The sequence below is a fragment of the Urocitellus parryii genome, chromosome 8 (genome assembly GCF_045843805.1).
Source record: "Urocitellus parryii isolate mUroPar1 chromosome 8, mUroPar1.hap1, whole genome shotgun sequence".
Classification (NCBI taxonomy): Eukaryota; Metazoa; Chordata; class Mammalia; order Rodentia; family Sciuridae; genus Urocitellus; species Urocitellus parryii.
The window spans coordinates 44,430,942-44,452,314 of record NC_135538.1 but is presented as its reverse complement, the minus strand read 5'-3'; the positions used below and the strand labels follow the sequence as shown (position 1 = coordinate 44,452,314).

At 34.4% G+C, this 21,373-nt stretch overlaps 1 protein-coding gene across 4 annotated transcripts in view; it reads right to left on the bottom strand.

Annotated features, from left to right (window-relative positions):
• Nucleotides 1–21,373, bottom strand: part of Cep85l (centrosomal protein 85L) — a 216,661-nt gene that overhangs the window by 103,656 nt on the left and 91,632 nt on the right. For all 4 annotated transcript variants that reach the window (XM_077802191.1, XM_077802192.1, XM_026394093.2 and 1 more), the window contains one exon: nucleotides 468–1,255. In XM_077802191.1, the coding sequence (XP_077658317.1) occupies nucleotides 468–1,255 (788 nt within the window). The remainder of the gene's footprint in view (nucleotides 1–467; nucleotides 1,256–21,373) is intronic.

Below are 21,373 nucleotides of genomic sequence, written 5' to 3'. Positions count from 1 at the left end.
TTATAAACCTAAACACATATCATCTGTAACCAAAACTTTAAAAATGACTTTAGTTCTACCTTCTCATTTTATAGATGAAGGAACTGAGGCCCAGAGAAATTAATGTTAAAAATCATCCAGGTTCTAAATCTGATAAAATCCAAGATCTAGTAATCCCAAGTCAACTTTCTATCACACCGTGTCAGCTTCTTTGTTTCTAAGTTTCCTAAAATATATGCTTTGCTTTATTTATTTTTATGCCTACTTAACAAGTGAGAAAGAAAAGACTAAGGTAGAAATTTTAAGTTTTTCAAGTTAATTAGTTCTAATTTCTTTGTAAGTTTTTTTAATCAACGCAAAACTTTTCAAATTTATAACATCTATGCTTCCAGAAGACAGAAAAGGCAAAATAATCAGTGATTGTGATGCTTCCTGCAAAGTGCACAACATCCACTGGAGGGAAGCAAATACTAGGTTTTGAGCCTTACCTGCATTGGTGTTTCACTTCCTTGTCGAAATTCTTCAATTTGCTGTTGTTGCCAAGGAGCTAAATTATAAGAGTCCTCCGTAGTTCTACCTTCCAAAGGGTTTGTCCTTAACTGCTCTGTAAGCCACATCTGAGTCCTCACAGAAGGCTGAATGGGAACTCCACTTGCTGCCTGCTGACCAAGCATTAAATATTTTGGAGATTCAAAAGCCTCTGAGCTTGTCATAATGGGCTTGCTCTCAGGTAAGGCACTGTATGTCATATCTAAGGTCTGTCTCTTAAGAGCAGAGGAAGAGGCTCTGAAGTTATCTTTGCTACAACTCTCAAATTTATACTTGCAATCCAAAGTTGATGACCGTTTTTTATTTATTTCCTTGTCCTCTAGCTTAAGCATCTCCATACTGTCATGTAAGCAACTAGGCCCAATAGTCCTTAATTGTGATGTTAAAGTCTTGCCTCTCCCTGTCTTTTCCAAACCATTCCTCAATTCTTCCTTGTGTACAGTGCTACCTTGGCTGCAGTTTTCTGGGGCAGTGAGTCTGGATAAAGATGACCATTTCCGAAGAGGCCGGAAGTCCTTCATGTCTAGTGAAGAGTCCTGCTCCCCCGTACTGTGGTCTCCCAAAGTTTGTATGAAGCTTGTACTCCATTTTGAGCCATCTGATGTTAATGATTCCCTATGTTTGGAAATTGAAGCGCTGGAGTTAGACGGCATCACATGGGCAGTGGGAAGAGTAACCAGTGATCGACTAGGCTTAAAAGATAACGGGCCACTTGAAGTTGAATGATCTGGAAAGAGAAAAGATTGCCAAATTAGTTACAATTAACAGATAAAAGAGAATAAGATAAAAGGCAAAATGCTAGAGAGAAATCTGAATACAGTTTCCCATCATGTCTTTTCAGAGGTATTGCCATGGGAGAAGAGAGGTCTCCGGAGAGGGTCCAAGGAGTTCAACTCAGGAGCACTGGGTTCTTGGCAGAGGTAATGGAAAAGAATTCCAGTATTAGCCAAAGTAATAGACAGAGGTTTATTTAGGAAAGTAGATATACTCAAAAGAGAGTGCAGGCTATCTCAAGAGGAAGAAACCCTGACTTGGGTTGGGGTGAATATTTATAGAAGAGATGCACCAGAGGCTGTATGGAAGGTGAAGACAGGGTAGCACAATTTCACGCCAGTTTTCAAAGTGCATATGTGTTTCCCTCATTTTACAAGAACATGGACCAGGGCATGGACTAAAGACATGTTGCTCAATATTTAAAAGTGTGTTTTCTGTATCTCAGTGACTTGTGGGTGTTTCCTTCAAGATTCAATATTTCTCTCTCCTAATCCTAAATCTCTATCTCAGTACTTCCTCAAAAATAAGGAAACGGGAATTCTTACTATAGCTTCAGGTTTATCAGAAATGTTAACACACTTTAAAAACATTTTCTAAATATGCTTACATAATAAAGTATAAGTAAGGATAAAAAATGATTGGGAAACATTTCCATATTTATCCTATTTAATCAAAGTATTGTGCCTTTAAAAGAAACAAAATCCATCTCCACATTAAGAGTTTTTACTTATACTCTAACAAGTTATGTCTCAGACACAACTCGAGGTGAAGGTGGTATTTTTTAGTCTCTTCTAAACTGTAGAACTCTATGGCAAATCTGAACTTTTTAGCACCTCCCCCAACTCTAATTCAGAAATGTGAATAAAGGAGCACCTACAATAATAAGAAAGGGTCTAGGAAAAATTTGCAGAGACAGAGTAGTTCCGACATTTCCAATATCATTTAAATGTATCATCAATGATACAATCCCAAGCTAGAATCTTGGCATCTACTCCAATGCCTGTCTTTTTCTTTATGTTCATTAAATGCCAAGTTGTAAATTTTTACTTTCAAAATGTCTGAATATCTATTGCCTTATTTCAAAAGTCCCTATATCTACTACTCTACACATATGAATAGTTTTACTATTGAAAGACCAGAAAACAAAAAGGGTCTCTACACTCAATGAATTTATCATAAAGAGCCAAATCATCATTATATATACCAAATTAAAATCAAAGATCATAATGTTATCAGGGCATATTTACAAATGGGACAGCAATCTGAATTGGTGGGAGGCTGGAGATGAATGGTAAAAGGCTTCTTTCACATGTTATTCTATATATTTCTATATCTGTTTGTCTCCTATACCAGAGTATATCTAAATACCACTTCTGTGCTGTGATATTGTTTTATTAAAGAAATAAAAGTAAATAAATGTTTATAATGTCATAAGAAAATTCAGATGAGTATGAGCCAGGCAGATTAATTTTTAAAATGATATTCCAATTGGTCTTTGCACAGAAATTGTTCACCTAGAGATAAAAAGTGAAACATATTACAAATGGAGGGATATGAGCAAAAGTATCAGAGTGAATTTATCATGTATAAAGGGTGCCCATCAGATTCTGCAGTCTTTCCATTTTTTTGGAAAGTTCTCACATTTTGAGTTCAAACTCCCAAAATAAATTTTAGAACTCACATTCCCAATACATCCTGTACCTACGATAAAGACATTCAGAAGTTCCTGCAAAACACTTCAGTTTGAAAAAATAGGCTCTAGGTAGAGTTAGCATTTCATAGCTGGTATAGGCAATAGCAAATGCATCAGTTTTCCACAAAGGCAGCACCAGAAGAGGCCCCACAGTGGGCACAAAATCATGTTTCTAAACAATAAGTGGCAGCAGTTAAGCAGCACTAGTAGATTCCTCCAGTGTTTGGTTAGCAGAAACATAGCTGTTCTTTGGTGTGATATAAGGCATGTTACCAGAAAGTTTAACCTAAAGCATGGTTATTCAATCCTCCCAGAAAGTCTATGAAGTACCAAGTACCCTTAAATAAATTCCTCAACTGTTCAATCAGCCACTCAGCTTCTGCTGCTGATTAAGAACAAGAATGATAAAAGTATGATGCCAGGAGAATATGACTCTAAAAGAAGGAAAACAAATTATCCCGTTTATCTACAATATGAAGTAAGATTCAAGGAAAGTTGCTCAAGGTAATTCTTGAAAGGTAAAGATGAAGTAGAACTGTACAAATCTCAAATGCTCTGCTAGGAAAGAGGTTTTGTTCAGCAATAAATATGATATCACTGAAAGTTTCCAAACAAAGGAATGAATGCCATGATTAAAGCTATACTAAAGAAAATTATTCCTGTAGTAAAGAATGAATTAAAGTAAAACAGCTGACAACGCGATAGATTAACAGAATATCATGGTAATCAGAAAAAAAAAAAGTAGACAGGAATATGCTGAGGATTGGTTCTAAATAGAAATAGGACAAATGTTCCCAAAAGTCTACAGTATAATATAAAAAGAGAAAACATCTATGGCAAATTTGTATTAATAGATTAAAGTACTATTATATTTTACAAATGTTTGTATAAACATTACTAAAGGAATATTTATTAAAATCACCATAGCCTCTTAAAAATATCTGAACTTTTTAACAAAAAATGAAGACAAAAATGTTTAAATTCACTAACAGCAAAAACATTTCCCCACAACAATCATAAAATTATTAAAGGCTGTTAATATACTATGATGATAAGAAAATGTAACTGTTATGAACTTTGGAGATGAAGAACAATATGTATATGTCAATATTTAAAAGATAAATATGTATATGTGAATGCACATGTTTATGTGAATGCACATATATTTATGTATAAACACATATGTGCATGAGCAGAGAAAAGGTCTGGAAGAGTATACTCAAAACTTAATAAACAAAATTAACCCTATGTAGTGAAAGGATGTCAAAAAAAGAAAGTTCTTTCACATGTTACTTTATATAATGTCTTATTTTAATTTCTATAAAGGAACATAATTTTACCATTTGGTCAAACTTTTGCAAAGATGTTCTATGGCTTTGTATCTCAAAGAACACTGTAACTAAAGAATGAAAAATATATCAAGGGACTGTCTCATTTTCCATGTTACAGCTAAAAGCACTGAGACCATAATCATCATCAGGCTTAGCTATTATTTAGATGTGATAGTGCACTACTTTCCCATCTGCCTTCAGTAGCTCTGTATTTCCCAAATGCACATAAAATCAACAATTAGTGATAAATTCCACATCACACAAGTATTTACTCCCAGACTAGTATTTACAAATGTGATTGATTAATGCTATTCATAGAATATTACCTTGAGCACAGAATTTACTCCATTGACATACCTTATTAGAAATTCTCAAATTTTGCTACACAAAAAACTAACTGGGGGAGGGGGAGCTGGAGTTGTGGCTCAGCGGTAGAGCACTTACTTTACATGTGTGGGGCTCTGGGTTCGATCCTCAGTACCACATAAAAATAAATAAACAAAATAAAGGTATTGTGTCCATTTACAACTGAAAAAAATTTTAAAACAAAAAACTAACTGGGATCTGGTGACCTACATGAAGAAATTCAGATTCAGTGTAATAGAAAAGGACCCAAGAAATACCATTTTTAAAAAAGTGATTCTGCTATTTCATCCACATTAATACCAATCATCTTGAAATCTTCAAACTTAAATATCATATCCCCAGTTCAATCATGATCAGTATCTGAGTTCTACAGTATGACTGTCAAAACTAAGGATCAAAGCTTAGTCCATTCACAAATACACACACACATACAAAAGCACACATAACAAGAAAAAATGAACAGGGAATCAAGAATTTGACAACATAAATGTCTGGGAAAAAAGAGACCATTATATATTAGAGGTGAGTCCATAAAATGCTAATTTTAACACTTCAAAAATATTACTTTGCCCTAAGAAACCACAGTTAGAGGTAAATGCAATGCAATTCATAAGGTGCTTTAAGTTAACTAGTTGTTGTTTCTTTAAGTTTAACTAATTTAAGTAAAAAATTATTAGGATAGCATCTAGCCCACATTTAAGTTATAACAGTGAATTCTCAAAGGAGCAGAAAATAGTCCTTATAAAAACCAAAGAACAGAGTCTGTAGTATTCACCAAGGGTAGAGAAAAGCTAATTGTTTCAGACAAATTTAAGCTAATATGGAAAGAATATAAGAAAAGGACATCAGAATAACCTGATAATATAAATGAACTATATTTAAGGTAACATATTTCTAAACTCCAAACAAAATTCCAACCTTCTGTTTTACTGTTATGTTCACAAATTCTTAATTGTGAATACATTCATTCTATCTTCTCTTAAATATTGAGATACAGCTTCTTTCTCTCTATCCTTCCTTTTTTCCTTCCTTCCACACTCTTTTCAGCTTTATACTTTCTCTTGTAAAAAGGAATTAAATGCGAAAAGCCTACAACAGATCTATATGATAACAATAAATCATAAGTCTCTGTAGTTAAAAAAATAATTAGGAAACTAGGGAAAGCACTTGCCTAGCATGTGTGAGGCACTGGGTTCCATCCCCAGCACCACATTAAAAAAAAAAAATTGGGAAACTATATAATCCTGTATCAAAACATTCTCATTTAAAATTTAATAGCTTAATATATTTATCACAATACAAAATATTATGACAAATATTTTGCTTTTTAAAGAAACGTGGTAACTAACCATAAAGACAATGATTAAGTTTTATAATTTCATGAAACTTTTTTCCCTTTCCTGCTAATGTCATGATCATACCATATCATACGGGGGGGAAAAAAAGCATACCACATTAACTCCCCCATTTTTCTTAATAAATTAATATTTCAAAGTATTCCCTATATCTTTAGGTCTCAACTGTGACTTGCACAGATGAGACAAACTGGATTTAAATGGCTGGCTGCAACATTAAACTAAGAAGAAGGCAGTGAAAAATCACATAACACAAAAATAATTTTGGAATTGAGGACAGGATGGCTCTTTGACCTTAAGGGTCAAACTTCCACGAGAGAGAGAGAGAGAGAGAGAGAGAGAGAGAGAGAGAGAGAGAGACAGACCGACCGACCATGTTTTCTTTATTTTATAGCATGGACTCAGAGGCAAGGATGAGGTTTCAAGAGTGAAGTCTTGCTTTGAGATATCTTGTGGTCGGCAGACTTGGCAAGTCACACCCATCTCAGGTGCTGTGTGGGATCTTAGGCAAAGCCAGAGGGAGAGGCTCATCTGCATCATGTGATCACTCTCTAACAAGAAGTTTGCAGTGCGGGACCTATCCCCTCAGGAGATACTATGCTCAACACAGCCCATGGATGGCTCATGACATTTAGGTAAATATTTTAAAATATTCCAAACCAAACTCTGGTAGGAAAAGAGCTATAGAAAATAATTTAACAATAATTCAACTAAAGAATCTCCTGAGAATGTATTACATATAAAGTACTGTACTAGGTTTAAAAAGCAATACAAACATATTATTTGCAATAAAACTCTTACTTTTCACTGTTATATACCTAACAAAGCAGGTTTAAAGTTTATTAAAAAGAAGCCAGGCACTGTGGTGCAACACATTTTGTCCCCAGCAACTTGGGAGGCTCAGGAAAGAGGATCACAAGTTTGAGAGAAGCCAGCCTCAGCAACTTAGTGAGACCCTCTCTCAGAATAATAAATAAAAAGAGCTGGAGATGCGGCTCAGTGGTAAGATGTTTCTGGTTAAATCCCAAGTATCAAAACAAAACCAAAAAAATCATAAAGAAACTAAAACACATCAGATAATGAAGTGAGTCTAAAGTAAGGGCAGACTATTTCATAAAAAACTATCAGAATGATAGCCAACATCTCAGTAACAACAGAATCCAGAACACAAAAGACTAATATCTTCAAAGGACTAAGAGCAAATATCTGACCTCCCAAATTGTTTTTCAGGGAAACCATATTTAAAGATTGAGGTAAAAATACATTTTCAGCTAAGCAAAAACAGAACTCAGAACCAACAGACTTATTAAGGAACTGCTAAAATTTCTTTAGTTTCTTTTTAAAATTACAAGAATAACAATGACTGAATAAAACAATAAAAAGAACATCTAATTTTTAGGTTAAAAAAGAGAACCAAAATATTAAGCAACTATGGCATGTAACTCAAAACCTGCTGTGATTAGCATTAAGGATCATGATTATCATTCTACAGTCAGGGTATATTATTTCTACAAATTTCCATACTAATGACTAAACAGATAGTACAACTGAATAACCAAAGGCAAAATAATAAAATTGAATCCCTACCTCATACTCTACAAATATGAATGCAAAGGAATCACAGGCTTAAATATAATACCTAAAAGTATAAAACTCTTAAGAGGAAACCATGGGTGTAAATCCTCAGGACTTTGAGTTAGGCAATGGTTTCTTAGATACAATATCAAAGGCCCAAGCAACAATAACAAAAATAAAGGTAAGGTGGACTTCATCAATATTTAATTTTTTTTTGCTCCAAATGACATCACAAAGTAAAAAAAATGGGAGAATATTATTGCAAGTCATGTATCTATCTGATAAAGACTTTTATCTGGATTACTTAAAGAATTCTTATAACTCAAAACAATTAAAATGACTCAATTAAAAATGGTTATAGTTTGAATAGACATTATCAAAAAAGACATACAAAAGGCTTATTAAAGTACATGAGAAGGTGTTAAATATCATTTTTTATCAGGGAAATACAAATCAAAACCATAATGCAAATAGCACTTAACACCTCCTAGGATGGCCAGAATCAAAATGACAGATAACAAGAATAGAGAGAAACCAGGACCCTCACAGACTACTGGTGAGAATGTAAATGGTGCTGCCTGCCCCCCTTTAGGGAACAGGCAATTCCCAAAAATGTTAGTGTTATCATATAACCCTAGCAACTCCATACCTAGGAATATACCCAAAAGATATGAAAATGTCCTCACCAAAACATGTTAAGCATATTCAGAGGCATTATTCTTAAGAACCAAAAGATAGAAATAACACAAATTTCCATCAACTGATGAATGAATAAATGTATTATCCATACAGTGAATAATTTGGCAATAAAAAGAAATGAGGCCCTGATACATGTACAACATGAATAAAGATAGAAAACACTATGTTCAGTGAGAAATCAGTCATAAAGGACCACATATCAGATAGTGACAAGCCTAGAACAAAGAAATCTCTAGAGATAGAAAGATTAGGGATTATTTCGGACTAGGAGGAGGGTATAAGAAATGAGTTAATAGGTTTCTTATGAAAGTCATAGAAATGCTCTAAAATCAGATTGTGGTGATGATTGCATATTTCCAAGAATGTGCATTTAAAATATTAAATCGTATATATCAAGTAGGTGTACTGTATGGTATGTGAAGTATGTCTTAATAAAGTCATCTCTAAAATCGGAATAGTAATAGTTTGTAAGTTGCATTTGACAAACCAGAATGAAACGGCATGAAGAAAAACAAGAAGGCAAGAAAGACCAGAAGAAAAACCTTAAAAAAGCAGAATAGAAAGTGTAAAATGTACATTGCTTTCCTGGCTGCTCCATGGCATGAAACCAAGAAAGTCAGCAGGCAACTTTCTCAGCAAGGTGGGGGAATGAAAATAAAAGTGGGAGGAATTTACTGTCATTTAATACTGGACACTCAAAGCTGATAGGGGACTCAGGAGGTTCGATATAATAAAATAAAGAAGAAATCACCAGCACCTCCAGTGCTGCCATGGCTGGAGGCCACCCAGAGCAGTAATCTCAGAGCACAGTGGAGGAATAAGGGAATTAAAAGGAACCTGCATTTTTGGAGGACTAAAAGGTGTTTGGTTACAGAGAGTGAAAAAAATCAAAAATACTGCCAGACTAAACTGAAAGGTGGGCAGCACAACAGCCTTGTATGGGAAAGAAACCACATCTCATCCTACCTTGTGCAGAGGACAGAAAAAGGAACCATTCGGCAGCTGCGGGGAGGGGGTACAGCTGAGGAAGCAGAGTCAAGGCATACCTGAGTTATGGCCTGCAATACAGGTCTGGCAAACCCACACTGCATGACAGAGTGTGCCAAGTGCTCAGGAGAAAACCAAACATGAAGAACAGTTTACCCAGGAGACTACTGGCCACAGTAACCCACCTGGCTCTTCACCTCCCCTGCTAATCTGGTAGCTCAATTCACAATATTCACAATAAACTATGGAACCAACCTAGGTGCCCTTCAACAGAGGAAAGGATAAAGAAAATGTGGTATGATACATGTACAAAATGTATATGTAATGGAATATTACTCAACCATAAAGAATAAAATTATGGCATTTGCTGGAAAATGGATGGAACTGCAAACTATCCTGCTAAGTTTGAAAAATCCAAAGGCCAAATATTCTTTCTGATAGGCAGATGCTGAGTCACAATAGTCCAAGGGAGAGAGTGGAGATTCACCAGATTGTACAGGACAGAGTGGAGGGAAATGGGGCAGATGAGAATAGGAAAGACAGTAGAATGAATCCAATATAATTTCCCTATGTCATATATGAATACAAGACCAGTGCAACATCATGTATATCATGTACAACCACAAAAATGGGAAGTTATACTCCATGAATGTATTATATGTGAAAATACATTTTACCTCATGTGAAAATAAAAACAACAAATAAAAAATTTAAAGAAGAAAAAAAAGAAAGTGTACAATGTGATTTTTAAAAAATACACCAATATATAGCAGTCACAGTATGTGCAATCCACTCAAAAAACAAATATTATTGGAATTTTTTAAAAATTAGTTAAATGTTTATAAGGACACAACTAAATTTTAACTCCTATTTTGGGATTATGGTAGCTGTACAGTCTGAAGATGACTACAATGAAGATTAATACAAAAATAATGATCAAGAACATTAAGACAATTTCCTCAAGTATCAATATCATGAAAAGTATACTATCCTGACTGCTTACTTTTATTCTTTATATCTTAAATCTTAATGATAGTAAGAAATCTCTGTTTGTTTCCATACAGCAAAAATTATCCATTCTATTTTTTTTTTAAAGAGAGAGTGAGAGAGGAGAGAGAGAGAGAATTTTTAATATTTATTTTTTAGTTCTCGGCGGACACAACATCTTTGTTGGTATGTGGTGCTGAGGATCGAACCCGGGTCGCACGCATGCCAGGCGAGCGCGCTACCGCTGAGCCACATCTCCAGCCACAAAAAATTATCCATTCTTTAAGCAACTAACCATAACAACAATTGTATATAATTCTGTGCAAATTGTAGTTCTCATTTTATCTAATCAGAATTCTCAACCATCTTGTTTTCTTGGCTATATTTTCCTATTTGCATCTCAGGATGTTATTTCAAATCTTATTAAGACAGAAAAAATTCTTGTTTTAAATAATTATAGAAATCTACTTTTCAAAAACTAGATAATTTGGGGGCTATTCTTGTACACTGTCTCTTAATAACTACTCACAACTAAAAAACTTTTTTAAATATTTTTTTTAATTGTGGGCTGGGACTGTGGCTCAGTGGTAGAGCGCTCACCTGCACGTGAAAGGCCCTGGGTTTGATCCTCAGCACCACATAAAATAAATAAATAAACAAAATAAAGGTATTGTGTCCAACTACAACTGAAAAATAAATATTTTAAAAATATTTTAAAAAATAGTTATATATAGACTCAATGCCTTTATCTGTTTTTATGTGGTGCTAGGATAGAACCCAGTGCCTCACACATGCTAGGCATACACTCTACCAATGAGCTATAACTCCAGCCCCTAAAAACATTTTTATGTTTATATAAAGCCAGATGAGAAGCTTAAACAAATAAGGTGGCATTTCTGATCTCCAACCAGGTTATTTGTAACTTAAGAAAGATCTAAGATATGGCTTGAAAAGTTAAACCATTCAAAGTAAAATGCATCTGAAATGCTGGTGAGAAAAAAAAAATAGCATAAGGCTATTTATTGATACAGGAGCCAGATACTATCCTGAGGAAGGTTATAGACACAACTAAGCCAAGTTTTCTGTTAATGGTTTTTTGTTCTTTTTTGTTCTTGCCTCACAGTTCTACATTTCCTGTTTCCTCTTGCTACATCCTTAGCCACTCAACTCTAGAACCACACAAGTGCTACATACTTCAACAACTCCCTCTCAAACTAATTTCTGTGTCAATGGCAGCTATTCCCTTGGCCTCCAGGACTCAGAGAAAGAAAACTAGGAAATAACTGGTGATTGGGTAGATACGTTACAATCTGGTGATCTTGTGGACAAATCTATCTTTTTAGCACATACAAACTCTCTACCAACCTGGCATTGGAACCCCATGAATAAATTTAAACACAGCCAAAAAGTATCACTATTAATATTAAATTACTGTCTCAACATCTTTATAAATACAAAAATCTCACACTTTCATTTAGCATTACTTGAAATTTCAAAATATGATGGCCAAAAGCAAATTGCTCATTAGCAATTTTAGAATATTTTCTGGTACTGGAACACCTTCCCTCCTGAGATTTAAATAATCCTCTCTTCTACATTGATCTTATTTGCAATTCTGCAGTTCTTAGAACACAGTAAGTATTCAATAAATATTTAGTAAGTTAATACATGAATGAACTACTAAAAGTTCCAGATCAAAGCCAGGCATGCCAGCACATCCCAGCAGCACAGAAGACTGAGTTCGGAGGATCACAAGTCCAAAGCCATCCTCAGCAACTTAGCAAGCCCCAAACATATTAGCAATACCTTGTTTCAAAAGTTAAAAAATAAATAAAAAGGGTTAGGGAGATGGCTCAGAGGTTAAATGCCTTGGGTTCAATCCCTGATACCAAAACAAAAGGAAAAAGTTCCAGATTTGTAAAGGAGAGAAGCAGCACTATTTATGTTTATTGGAAAACTAGGATAATTATAACTCATAGAACATTTATTTTTGCTATTAGTTTATTCAATAATAATCTACAGATTGTAATTTTTTAAGTAAAAAAGAAAGCTATTGTTTTTCAGATTCATAGGATACTAAAAGATTTTGCAGTGGCCAAAGAATACTGCTTGGAACATAAGTTATAATCAAACGACAGGATGGAGAAAATCTAACTAGACAGTGCCACCAGTTTGTTTACTCATGGATGACTAACTTCCAGATGCACTTTTAAAGTAATGTACCATGAAATCTAAATAAATACTATTCCATGTACTTTGATGTACACTCAAAAAATTAAATTTACATTTTTTGCAGACAAAGAGAAATAAGAACTGGAATGAATTAGAACCCAAAATTTACTATTATACATTAAATATCTGAATTATATAATATAAGCATAATAACATTATTTGGAAAGATCAGTCAAACTTAAGAAACTTGTGGCAAAAAGGGTTCTTTCCTCCTGAATACTCTATTTCCAACTAAACTTTGTACATGAAAGACTGGTACACTCATATTCTCCTACCTGCAATAAATCACTCACTTTCGTGTGGGTATGTACTACTCCAGCAACAAACTATTCTCTGAGATTCCATCTAGAATCACCTTACAGAATACTGTCTATTATATCCTCCTGAGAGGTGGAGAGCCTGCACTTCAAACCTAATATGTTTTTTAAATATTTTTATTAGTTATTAATGTACCTTTATTTATTTGTTTATATGTGGTGCTGAGAATCAAACCCAGTGTCTCACACATGCGAGGCAAGCGCTCTACCACTGAGCTACAACCCCAGCCCCAAACCTAATGCTATTGATAGCAAACACCACTGCTTTTTTCAATGAATAATTTACCAAGTAATTTTATCGGGATAAAGAGCATGGTTTTTACATTTTCCTTTAATGGGTCAATGTGAAGGTATTAAATTTTTGTTAACTTCCATTAGTTATGACTGTTACCCTCAAATTTGACCTTCACCTAGTCCTTTTTAAAATATTTTTATTAGTTGTCAATAGATCTTTATTTATATGTAGTGCTGAGAATCGAACCCTGTGCTTCACACATGCTAGGCAAGCACTCTACCACTGAGCTACAACCCCACCTAGTTCTTTGTTAATACATGAAACAATAAGTGAGTTTGCTGGTATGTTATACAATACTATAAAGAAAATTCTAAAAGATAAAGAATTTATGGAGCTTAAGAAATGAACACAGATGCTATTTTATATGAATAAAGCAGTGTCATAATTTACAAAATTGAAAATAGATAAAGAGCACTAGGCTTTGTTTTATTCTCTTGAGTTGTTGTTTAGTCATATATTATAAACTAGCAAGAAGACTGAAGACTTTTATTCATTCTCTGTGTTCCCTCCAACACAAAAGAAAAAAAAAAAAGAAAGAAAGAAAGAAAAACAGACTTTCATGGAAACCTGCCAAAAGTAGTCAGTCCTATACTTACCTCAGTAGTTCAGTCTCCTTGGAAAACAAACCAATTCTAGGAGCCCTGAGTGATTTGGATTGGATCATGTGAATAATTTTATAGTAACAGCTAATTTTTTAAAAATCGAATATAGAGGCCAAAAAAGAAAAAAATATATAAAACACAAATAGGATGATCAGTTTTATTTAAAATACTATATGTGAATAAATGTATGACAAAAGATCTGGAAGAATGTGAAGAAGAGAGAAGAGAAGAGAAGAGAAGAGAAGAGAAGAGAAGAGAAGAGAAGAGAAGAGAAAGAACCCAAATTACTAGCATGCGGGATGAAAAAGGCAATATCACAACAGACACTACAGAAATACAGACAGTAATCGGAAATTATTTTGAAACCTTATACTCTAATAAAACCTTATACTCTAATAAAATAGAAGATAGTGAAGGCATCGATAAATTCCTACAGTCATATGACCTGCCCAAATTGAGCCAGGAAGATATACACAACTTAAACAGTGAGGAAATAGACGAAGCCATCAAAAGATTACCAACCAAGAAAAGCCTAGGGCCAGACGGATATACAGCTGAGTTTTATAAGACCTTTAAAGAATAACTAATACCAATATTCTTCAATCTATTTTAGGAAACAGAAAAGGAGGGAGTACTTCTAAATTCATTCTAAGAGGCCAATATCACCCTGATTCCAAAACCAGACAAAGACACCTCAAAGAAAGAAAACTTCAGACCAATATCTCTAATGAACATAGATGCAAAAATCCTCAATAAAATTCTGGCAAATCAACTATAAAAACATATCAAAAAGATCATGCACCATGGGCTAGGGATGTGGCTCAAGCGGTATCGCGCTCGCCTGGCATGCGTGCGACCCGGGTTCGATCCTCAGCACCACATACCAACAAAGATGTTGTGTCCACCGAGAACTAAAAAATAAGTATTAAAAAAAATTCTCTCTCTCTCTCTCTCCTCTCTCACTCTCTCTTTTAAAAAAAAAAAAAAAAGATCATGCACCATGATAAGTGGGATGCATCCTTCAACCCAGGAATGCAAGGTTGGTTTAACATATGGAAACCACTAAATGTAATTCATCACATCAATAGACTTAAAGATAAGAACCATATGATCATCTCGATAGATGCAGAAAAAGCATCTGACAAAATACAGCATCGCTTTATGTTCAAAACACTAGAAAAACTAGGGATAACAGGAACTTACCTCAACATTATAAAGGCTATCTATGCTAAGCCTCAGGCCAGCATCATTCTAAATTGAGAAAAACTGAAGGCATTCCCTCTAAAATCTGGAACAAGACATGGATGCCCTCTCACCACTTCTATTTAACATAGTTCTTGAAACATTGCCCAGAGCAATTAGACAGATGAAATAAATTAAAGGAATAACTACAGGAAAGAACATAAATTAACACTATTTGCTGATGATATGATTCTATACCTAAAAGACCCAAAAAACTCCACCAGGAAACTTCGAGAACTAGTAAGTGAATTCAGTAAAGTGGCAGGATATAAAATCAACACCCATAAATCAAAGGTATTTCTGTATATCAGTGACAAATCCTCTGAAAAGGAATTGAGGAAAACTACCCCATTCACAATATCCTCAAAAAAAATACAATACTTGGAAATCAACTTAACAAAAAGAGGTGAAAGATCTATACAATGAAAACTACAGAACACAAAAGAGAGAAATAGAAGAAGACTTTAGAAGATGGGAAGATCTACCCTTGCTCATGGATAGGCAGAATTATTATTATTAAAATGACCATACTACCAAAAGCACTACACAGATTCGATGCAATTCTGTTCAAAATCCCAATGGCATTCCTCATAGAAATAGAAAAAGCAATCATGAAATTCATCTGGAAAAATAAGAGACTCAGAATAGCTAAAGCAATTCTAAGCAAGAAGAGTGAAATACGTGGTATCGCTATACCAGACCTTAAATTATACTACAGAGCAATAGTAACAAAAACAGCATGGTACTGGCACCAAAACAGGCTGGTAGACCAATGGTACAGAATAGAGGACACAGAGACTAACCCACAAATATACAACTATCTTATATTAGACAAAGGTGCCAAAAGCATACACTGGAGAAAGGATAGTATCTTTAACAAATAGTGCTGGGAAAATTGGAAATCCATATGCAACAAAATGAAATTGAATCTCTACCTCTCACCATGCACAAAAGTTAACTCAAAATGGATCAAGGATCTAGGAATTAAACCAGAGACTCTGCATCTAATAGAAGAAAAAGTAGGCCCTCATCTTCATCATGTGGGGCTAGGCCCCAACTTCCTTAATAAGACACCTATAGCACAAGAATTAAAACCAAGAATCAACAAGTGGGATGGAATCAAACTAAAAGTTTTTTCTCAGCAAAAGAAATAATCTGTGAGGTGAACAGGGAGCCTACATCCTGGGAACAAATTTTTACCCCTCAGATAGAGCTCTAATCTCTAGGGTATATAAAGAGCTCAACAAGATAAGCACCCAAAAAAACAAAAAAACAAATAATCCAATCACAATGCTCAGAAGAGGATATACAATCAATCAACAAATATACAAAAAAATGTTCATCATCTCTAGCAATCAGAGAAATGCAAATCAAAACCACTCTTAAGATATCATCTCACCCCAGTAAAAATGGCAGCTATTATGAAGACAAACAAAAGTATTGGTGTGGATGCGGGGAAAAAGGTACACTCACACACTGCTGGTGGGACTGCAAATTAATGCAGCCAATTTGGAAAGATTCCTTGGAAAGCTGGGAATGGAACCACCATTTGACCCAGCTAGTCCTCTTCTGGGATTATACCCAAAGGATGTAAAAACAGCATACTACAGGGACACAGCCACATCAATGATTACAGCAGCACAATTCACATAGCTAAACCGTGGAGCCAACTTAGATGTCCTTCAGTGGATGAATGGACTTTTTTTAAATGTGGCATTTATACACAATGGAATATTACTCAGCATTAAAAAAGAATAAGATCATAGCATTTGTAGGGAAATGGATGGTATTAGAGAAGATTATGCTAAGTGAAGTTAGCCAATCACAAAAATACAAATGTGGGAAGTTTTCTCTGATATAAATGGGGTGACTCAAAGTGGGGGAGGGGAGGGAGAGCATGGGAGGAAAATTACCTCTAGATAGGGAATAGGGCTGGGAGAAAAAGGGAGAGAGAAGGGGAATAGCTAGGATGGTGGAAGGAGAGGGTCATCATTATACAAAATACATGTTTGAAGATGTGAATTTGGTGTCAACATACCTTATATACAAACAGAGATATGATAAATGATGGTATAAAGGTGTATTAAGAATTGTATGCAAAAAAAAAATAAGAGAGCTCATGTATAACGGCACAATTTGGTGTGAACATACTCTATATACACAGTTGCAAAAATTTGTGCTGTGAATGGATAATTATGAATGTAATGCACTCCACTACTGTCATGTATGTAAGAAATAAATTTTTTAAAAGAAAGAAAAAATAATCCAATATAGAGGCTAAAAAAGAAAAAATATATAAAAAATATATGAGATGATCAGTTTTATTTAAAATACTATATGTTAATAAATGTATGACAAAAGATCTGGAAGAATGTGCCAAATTACTAACACTGAAGACTTCAGAAAACAAAGCAATAATTATATAATTCTAAATAGATTCAGATTTTTAAAATCATTAATTCAACATTTCAAATACAAGTATGCTTTTAGAATTATGTTAATTTTTATATGCTTCTAAATTTGCATGTATTACTTGTATAAATCAGGATAAAGGAGTAGAAGGAATACATAATAGTAGCAGCAAGCATTGAAGAAAAGTTTTACGATCGCTTTTCAAATTCTTTTCCTCCTCATTTTATTTTTTTCCCATTTATACCAACATGACAAAATGTCTGCTTCAATATCAATGCTAAGTGCAAAGAAGTATATTCTCTCCCTTCCAAAATCTAGTGAAATGACAGAAAAGTAAAAACAGAAACCCACCAAAAGAGAGAACTCAGGACTATCAGGATGAGATTACAACAAAATTCCCAAGTAAAAAGTGAAGAGAAAGTCTAGCATAATGGCGCACACCTGTAATCCCAGTGGCTGGGGAAGATGAGGCAGAAGGATTGTGAACTGAAACCCAGCCTCAGCAACATAGAAAAGCCCTAAGCAACTCAGTGAGACCATGTCTCAAAATAAAGGGCTGGAGATGTGGCTCAGTGGTTAAGCGTCCCAGGGTTTCAATTCCTGGTTCCAATAAAAACAAAGTGAAGAGTTTTAAATTTTAAAGCAGAATAGTACATACAGTATAAATACCAGAGTTGGGAATATAGCAAAGACAGAGTTCTCTCTCTAAAGAAACATCAAAAGATTTAAACCTTTGAAATATCAGGTAAAAAAACAGTTACTGAAAAGAGGAACAGTAAACTGATTAGAGTTATAAATATAAACACACACATTCAATTTTGCTGAGTGAAACAATGGAGATTTCTACAAATCTATATATAGAAACAGATATATATATACATATATATAATATATACAGGGGCTGGGGATGTGGCTCAAGCGGTAGCGCGCCTGCCTGGCATGCATGCGGCCCGGGTTCGATCCTCAGCACCACATACCAACAAAGATGTTGTGTCCACCGAGAACTAAAAAATAAATATTAAAAATTCTCTCTCTCTCTCTCTCTCTTTCTAAAAAAAAAATATATATATATATATAATATATACAGTGTATAAAAATGTATATGCACACACAACAGTGGGGCATATATGTATGTATATTTATGTATGTGTGTGTATATCACTGTGTCATTCAGTACCACTTCAGTACACATCAGCCCTGTCCAAAAAAATAAATAATAAATTCAAAATAAAGCAGAAGTTACAAAATTGTTGATGGTGACAGTTTAAGTATCCCTATTTATTTATCTGAGGTGATCCTCAGAAGAAAAATGTTGAGTGGAAAGACTTCTGAAAAAAAGTAAAGGTGCAGGGAAGGAGAACAAGATCATTTCTTAAGCAAATAACTATGCCAAGCAATTTAAAAGTCATGTTATGAAATCCTCATGATAAATTTAAGTTATCATGTCCAATTTAGAACTGAAAAATAGGCTCAAAGGAGTGAGAAATTATTCAAGATTGTAAAAATAATTAAGTGCAAAAGTTTTAAACACAGCTCAATCACTTTACCACATTAAAAATAGTATTTTCGTCTTTTGGGAACTAGTTTGCTTATTTGCATAAAATCCTGACTTATTATATTGCTTCTAAAGTCCATTCCAATTCTAACACTCTGCTTATTACCAACTGAACATAATCTTGTCATTCATAACTTTAAAAAAATCTACTTAAAATACTTGAAAGCTTGAAAAAAATAACCTATTAAAGGGACATTTTACTAGATATTTCAGGAATATTACCAGTCATTCACTAAAAGTAATGCCCTTAAAAACAATTTTTTACATTTTCTTCTAGTAGGTACAGAGTCTAGATTAATATGTAGGTCCTTCCTTGATCCACTTTGAGTTAAGTTTTGTGCAGAGTGAGAGATAGAGGAGTTCAGTTTCATTCTGCTACATAAGGATTTCCAGTTTTCCCAGTACCACCTCTTGAAGAGGCTATCTTTTCTTCAATGTATGTTCATGACACCTTTATGTAGTATGAGATAACTGTATTTGTTTATATGGGTTTGTCTCTGAGTCTTTTATCCTATTCCACTGGTCTTTATGGGGTTTTATGACTCTAGCTCTGTAGTATAATTTAAGGTCTCGTATTGTGATGTCTCCTGCTTCACTTTTCTCACTAAGGATCACTTTGGCTATTCTGGGCCTCTTGTTTGTTTAAATGAATTCCATGACAGTTTTTCTGTTTCTCTGAAGAATGCCATGGGAACCATAATAGGAATTACATTAAAATTTGTATAGCACTTTTGGTAATATGGCCATTTTGACAATATTAATTCTGCCTATCCAAGCACATTGGTGATCTTTCCATCTCCCAAGGTCGTCTTCTGCAGTTTCTTTCTTTAGTGTTCTGTAGTTTTCACTGTAGAGGTCTTTCACCTCTTTTTTTAGATTAATTGCCATGTTTTTTGTGCTTTCATTAGTCGTGCACGGGAGCGCAATGTTTATTTTAATATCCTACTACTTTGCTGAATTTGTTTATTAGTTCCAGAAGTTTCCTAGTGGAGGTTTTTTTTTTTTTTTTTGGGGGGGGGGGGTCTTCTGAACATAGAATCATGTAATCAGCAAATAGGAATAGCAACTCTCCATCATGTCAGTTTAGGAATTGACTTCATCAACAAGACTGCAAAAGTGCAAGAAGTTAAATCAAGAATTAAACTAAAAAGCTTCTTCACAGTCAAGGGAAAAAAATTAACAATGTGAACAAAGAGCCTACTGAATGGGAGAAAATATTTGCCTCCTGTACACCTCAGATAGAAGAACTCAAAAAACATAACACCAAAATAACACACAATCGATGCATGGGCAAAGAAACTAAACAGGCAGTTCACAGAAGAAAAAACACGAATGGTCAACAACTAAATGAAAAAATATTCAATGTCTCTGGCAGCTAAAAAATGCAAATTAAAATAACACTGAGATTTCACCTCACTCTAGTTAGAATGGCAATTATCAAGAATACAAATAACAATAAATATTGGCGAGGATGTGGGGAAAGAGATATACTCACATGGACTGCAAATTGGTACAGCATCTCTAAAAAGCAGTATGAAGATTCCTTAGAAAACTTGGACCCAGTTATCTCACTTGACCCAGTTATTCCACTCCTAAGTATATACCCAAAGGACTTAACATCACAAACTACAGTGATTCAGCCACATCAACATTCATAGCAGCTCAATTCACAATAGCTAAACTATGAAACCAATCTAGGAGCCCTTCAACAGATGAATGGATAAATAAAATGTGGTACATAAACACAATGAAATATTACTCAGCCTTAAAGAAAAATGAAATTATGGCATATATAGGTAAATAGATGTAACTAGAAAATATCATGCTAAATGAAATAAGCCAATCCCAAAATATCGAAAGTGGAATGTTTTCTCTGATAAGAAGATGCTGATCCATAGTGGGATGGGGAGATAGGGAAGAATGAAGAAACTTTGGTTTGGGCAGAGGGGAGTCAGGGAAGGTGTGCAGTAGTGGGGATAAGAAGGACAGTAGAAAGAGATACACATTATTACCTTATACACATGTATGATTACACTAGTAGAGTGACTCTGAATCATGCACAGCCAGAGAAATGAGAAATGTGCTCCATTTGTGTACTATATGTCAAAAATGCATTCTACTGTAAAATAAATTTTCTTAAAAAAAAAGAAAGAAAATGTGGTATGATACATGTACACTATGGAATATTACTCACACATAAAGAAGAATGCAATTATGGCATTTGCCAGTCAATGGATGGAACTGGAGTTTATCATGCTAAGTGATGTAAGCCAAAAACCAAAGGCTGAATGTTCTCTCTGATATGCAGATGCTAACAAATAAAAAGCAGGTTGGGGCGGGTCAGAGAGGAGAACAGAAGTTCATTGAATTAGACAAAGGGGGATGAAGGAAGGGAGGGGGAACAGGGACAGGAAAGATAACAG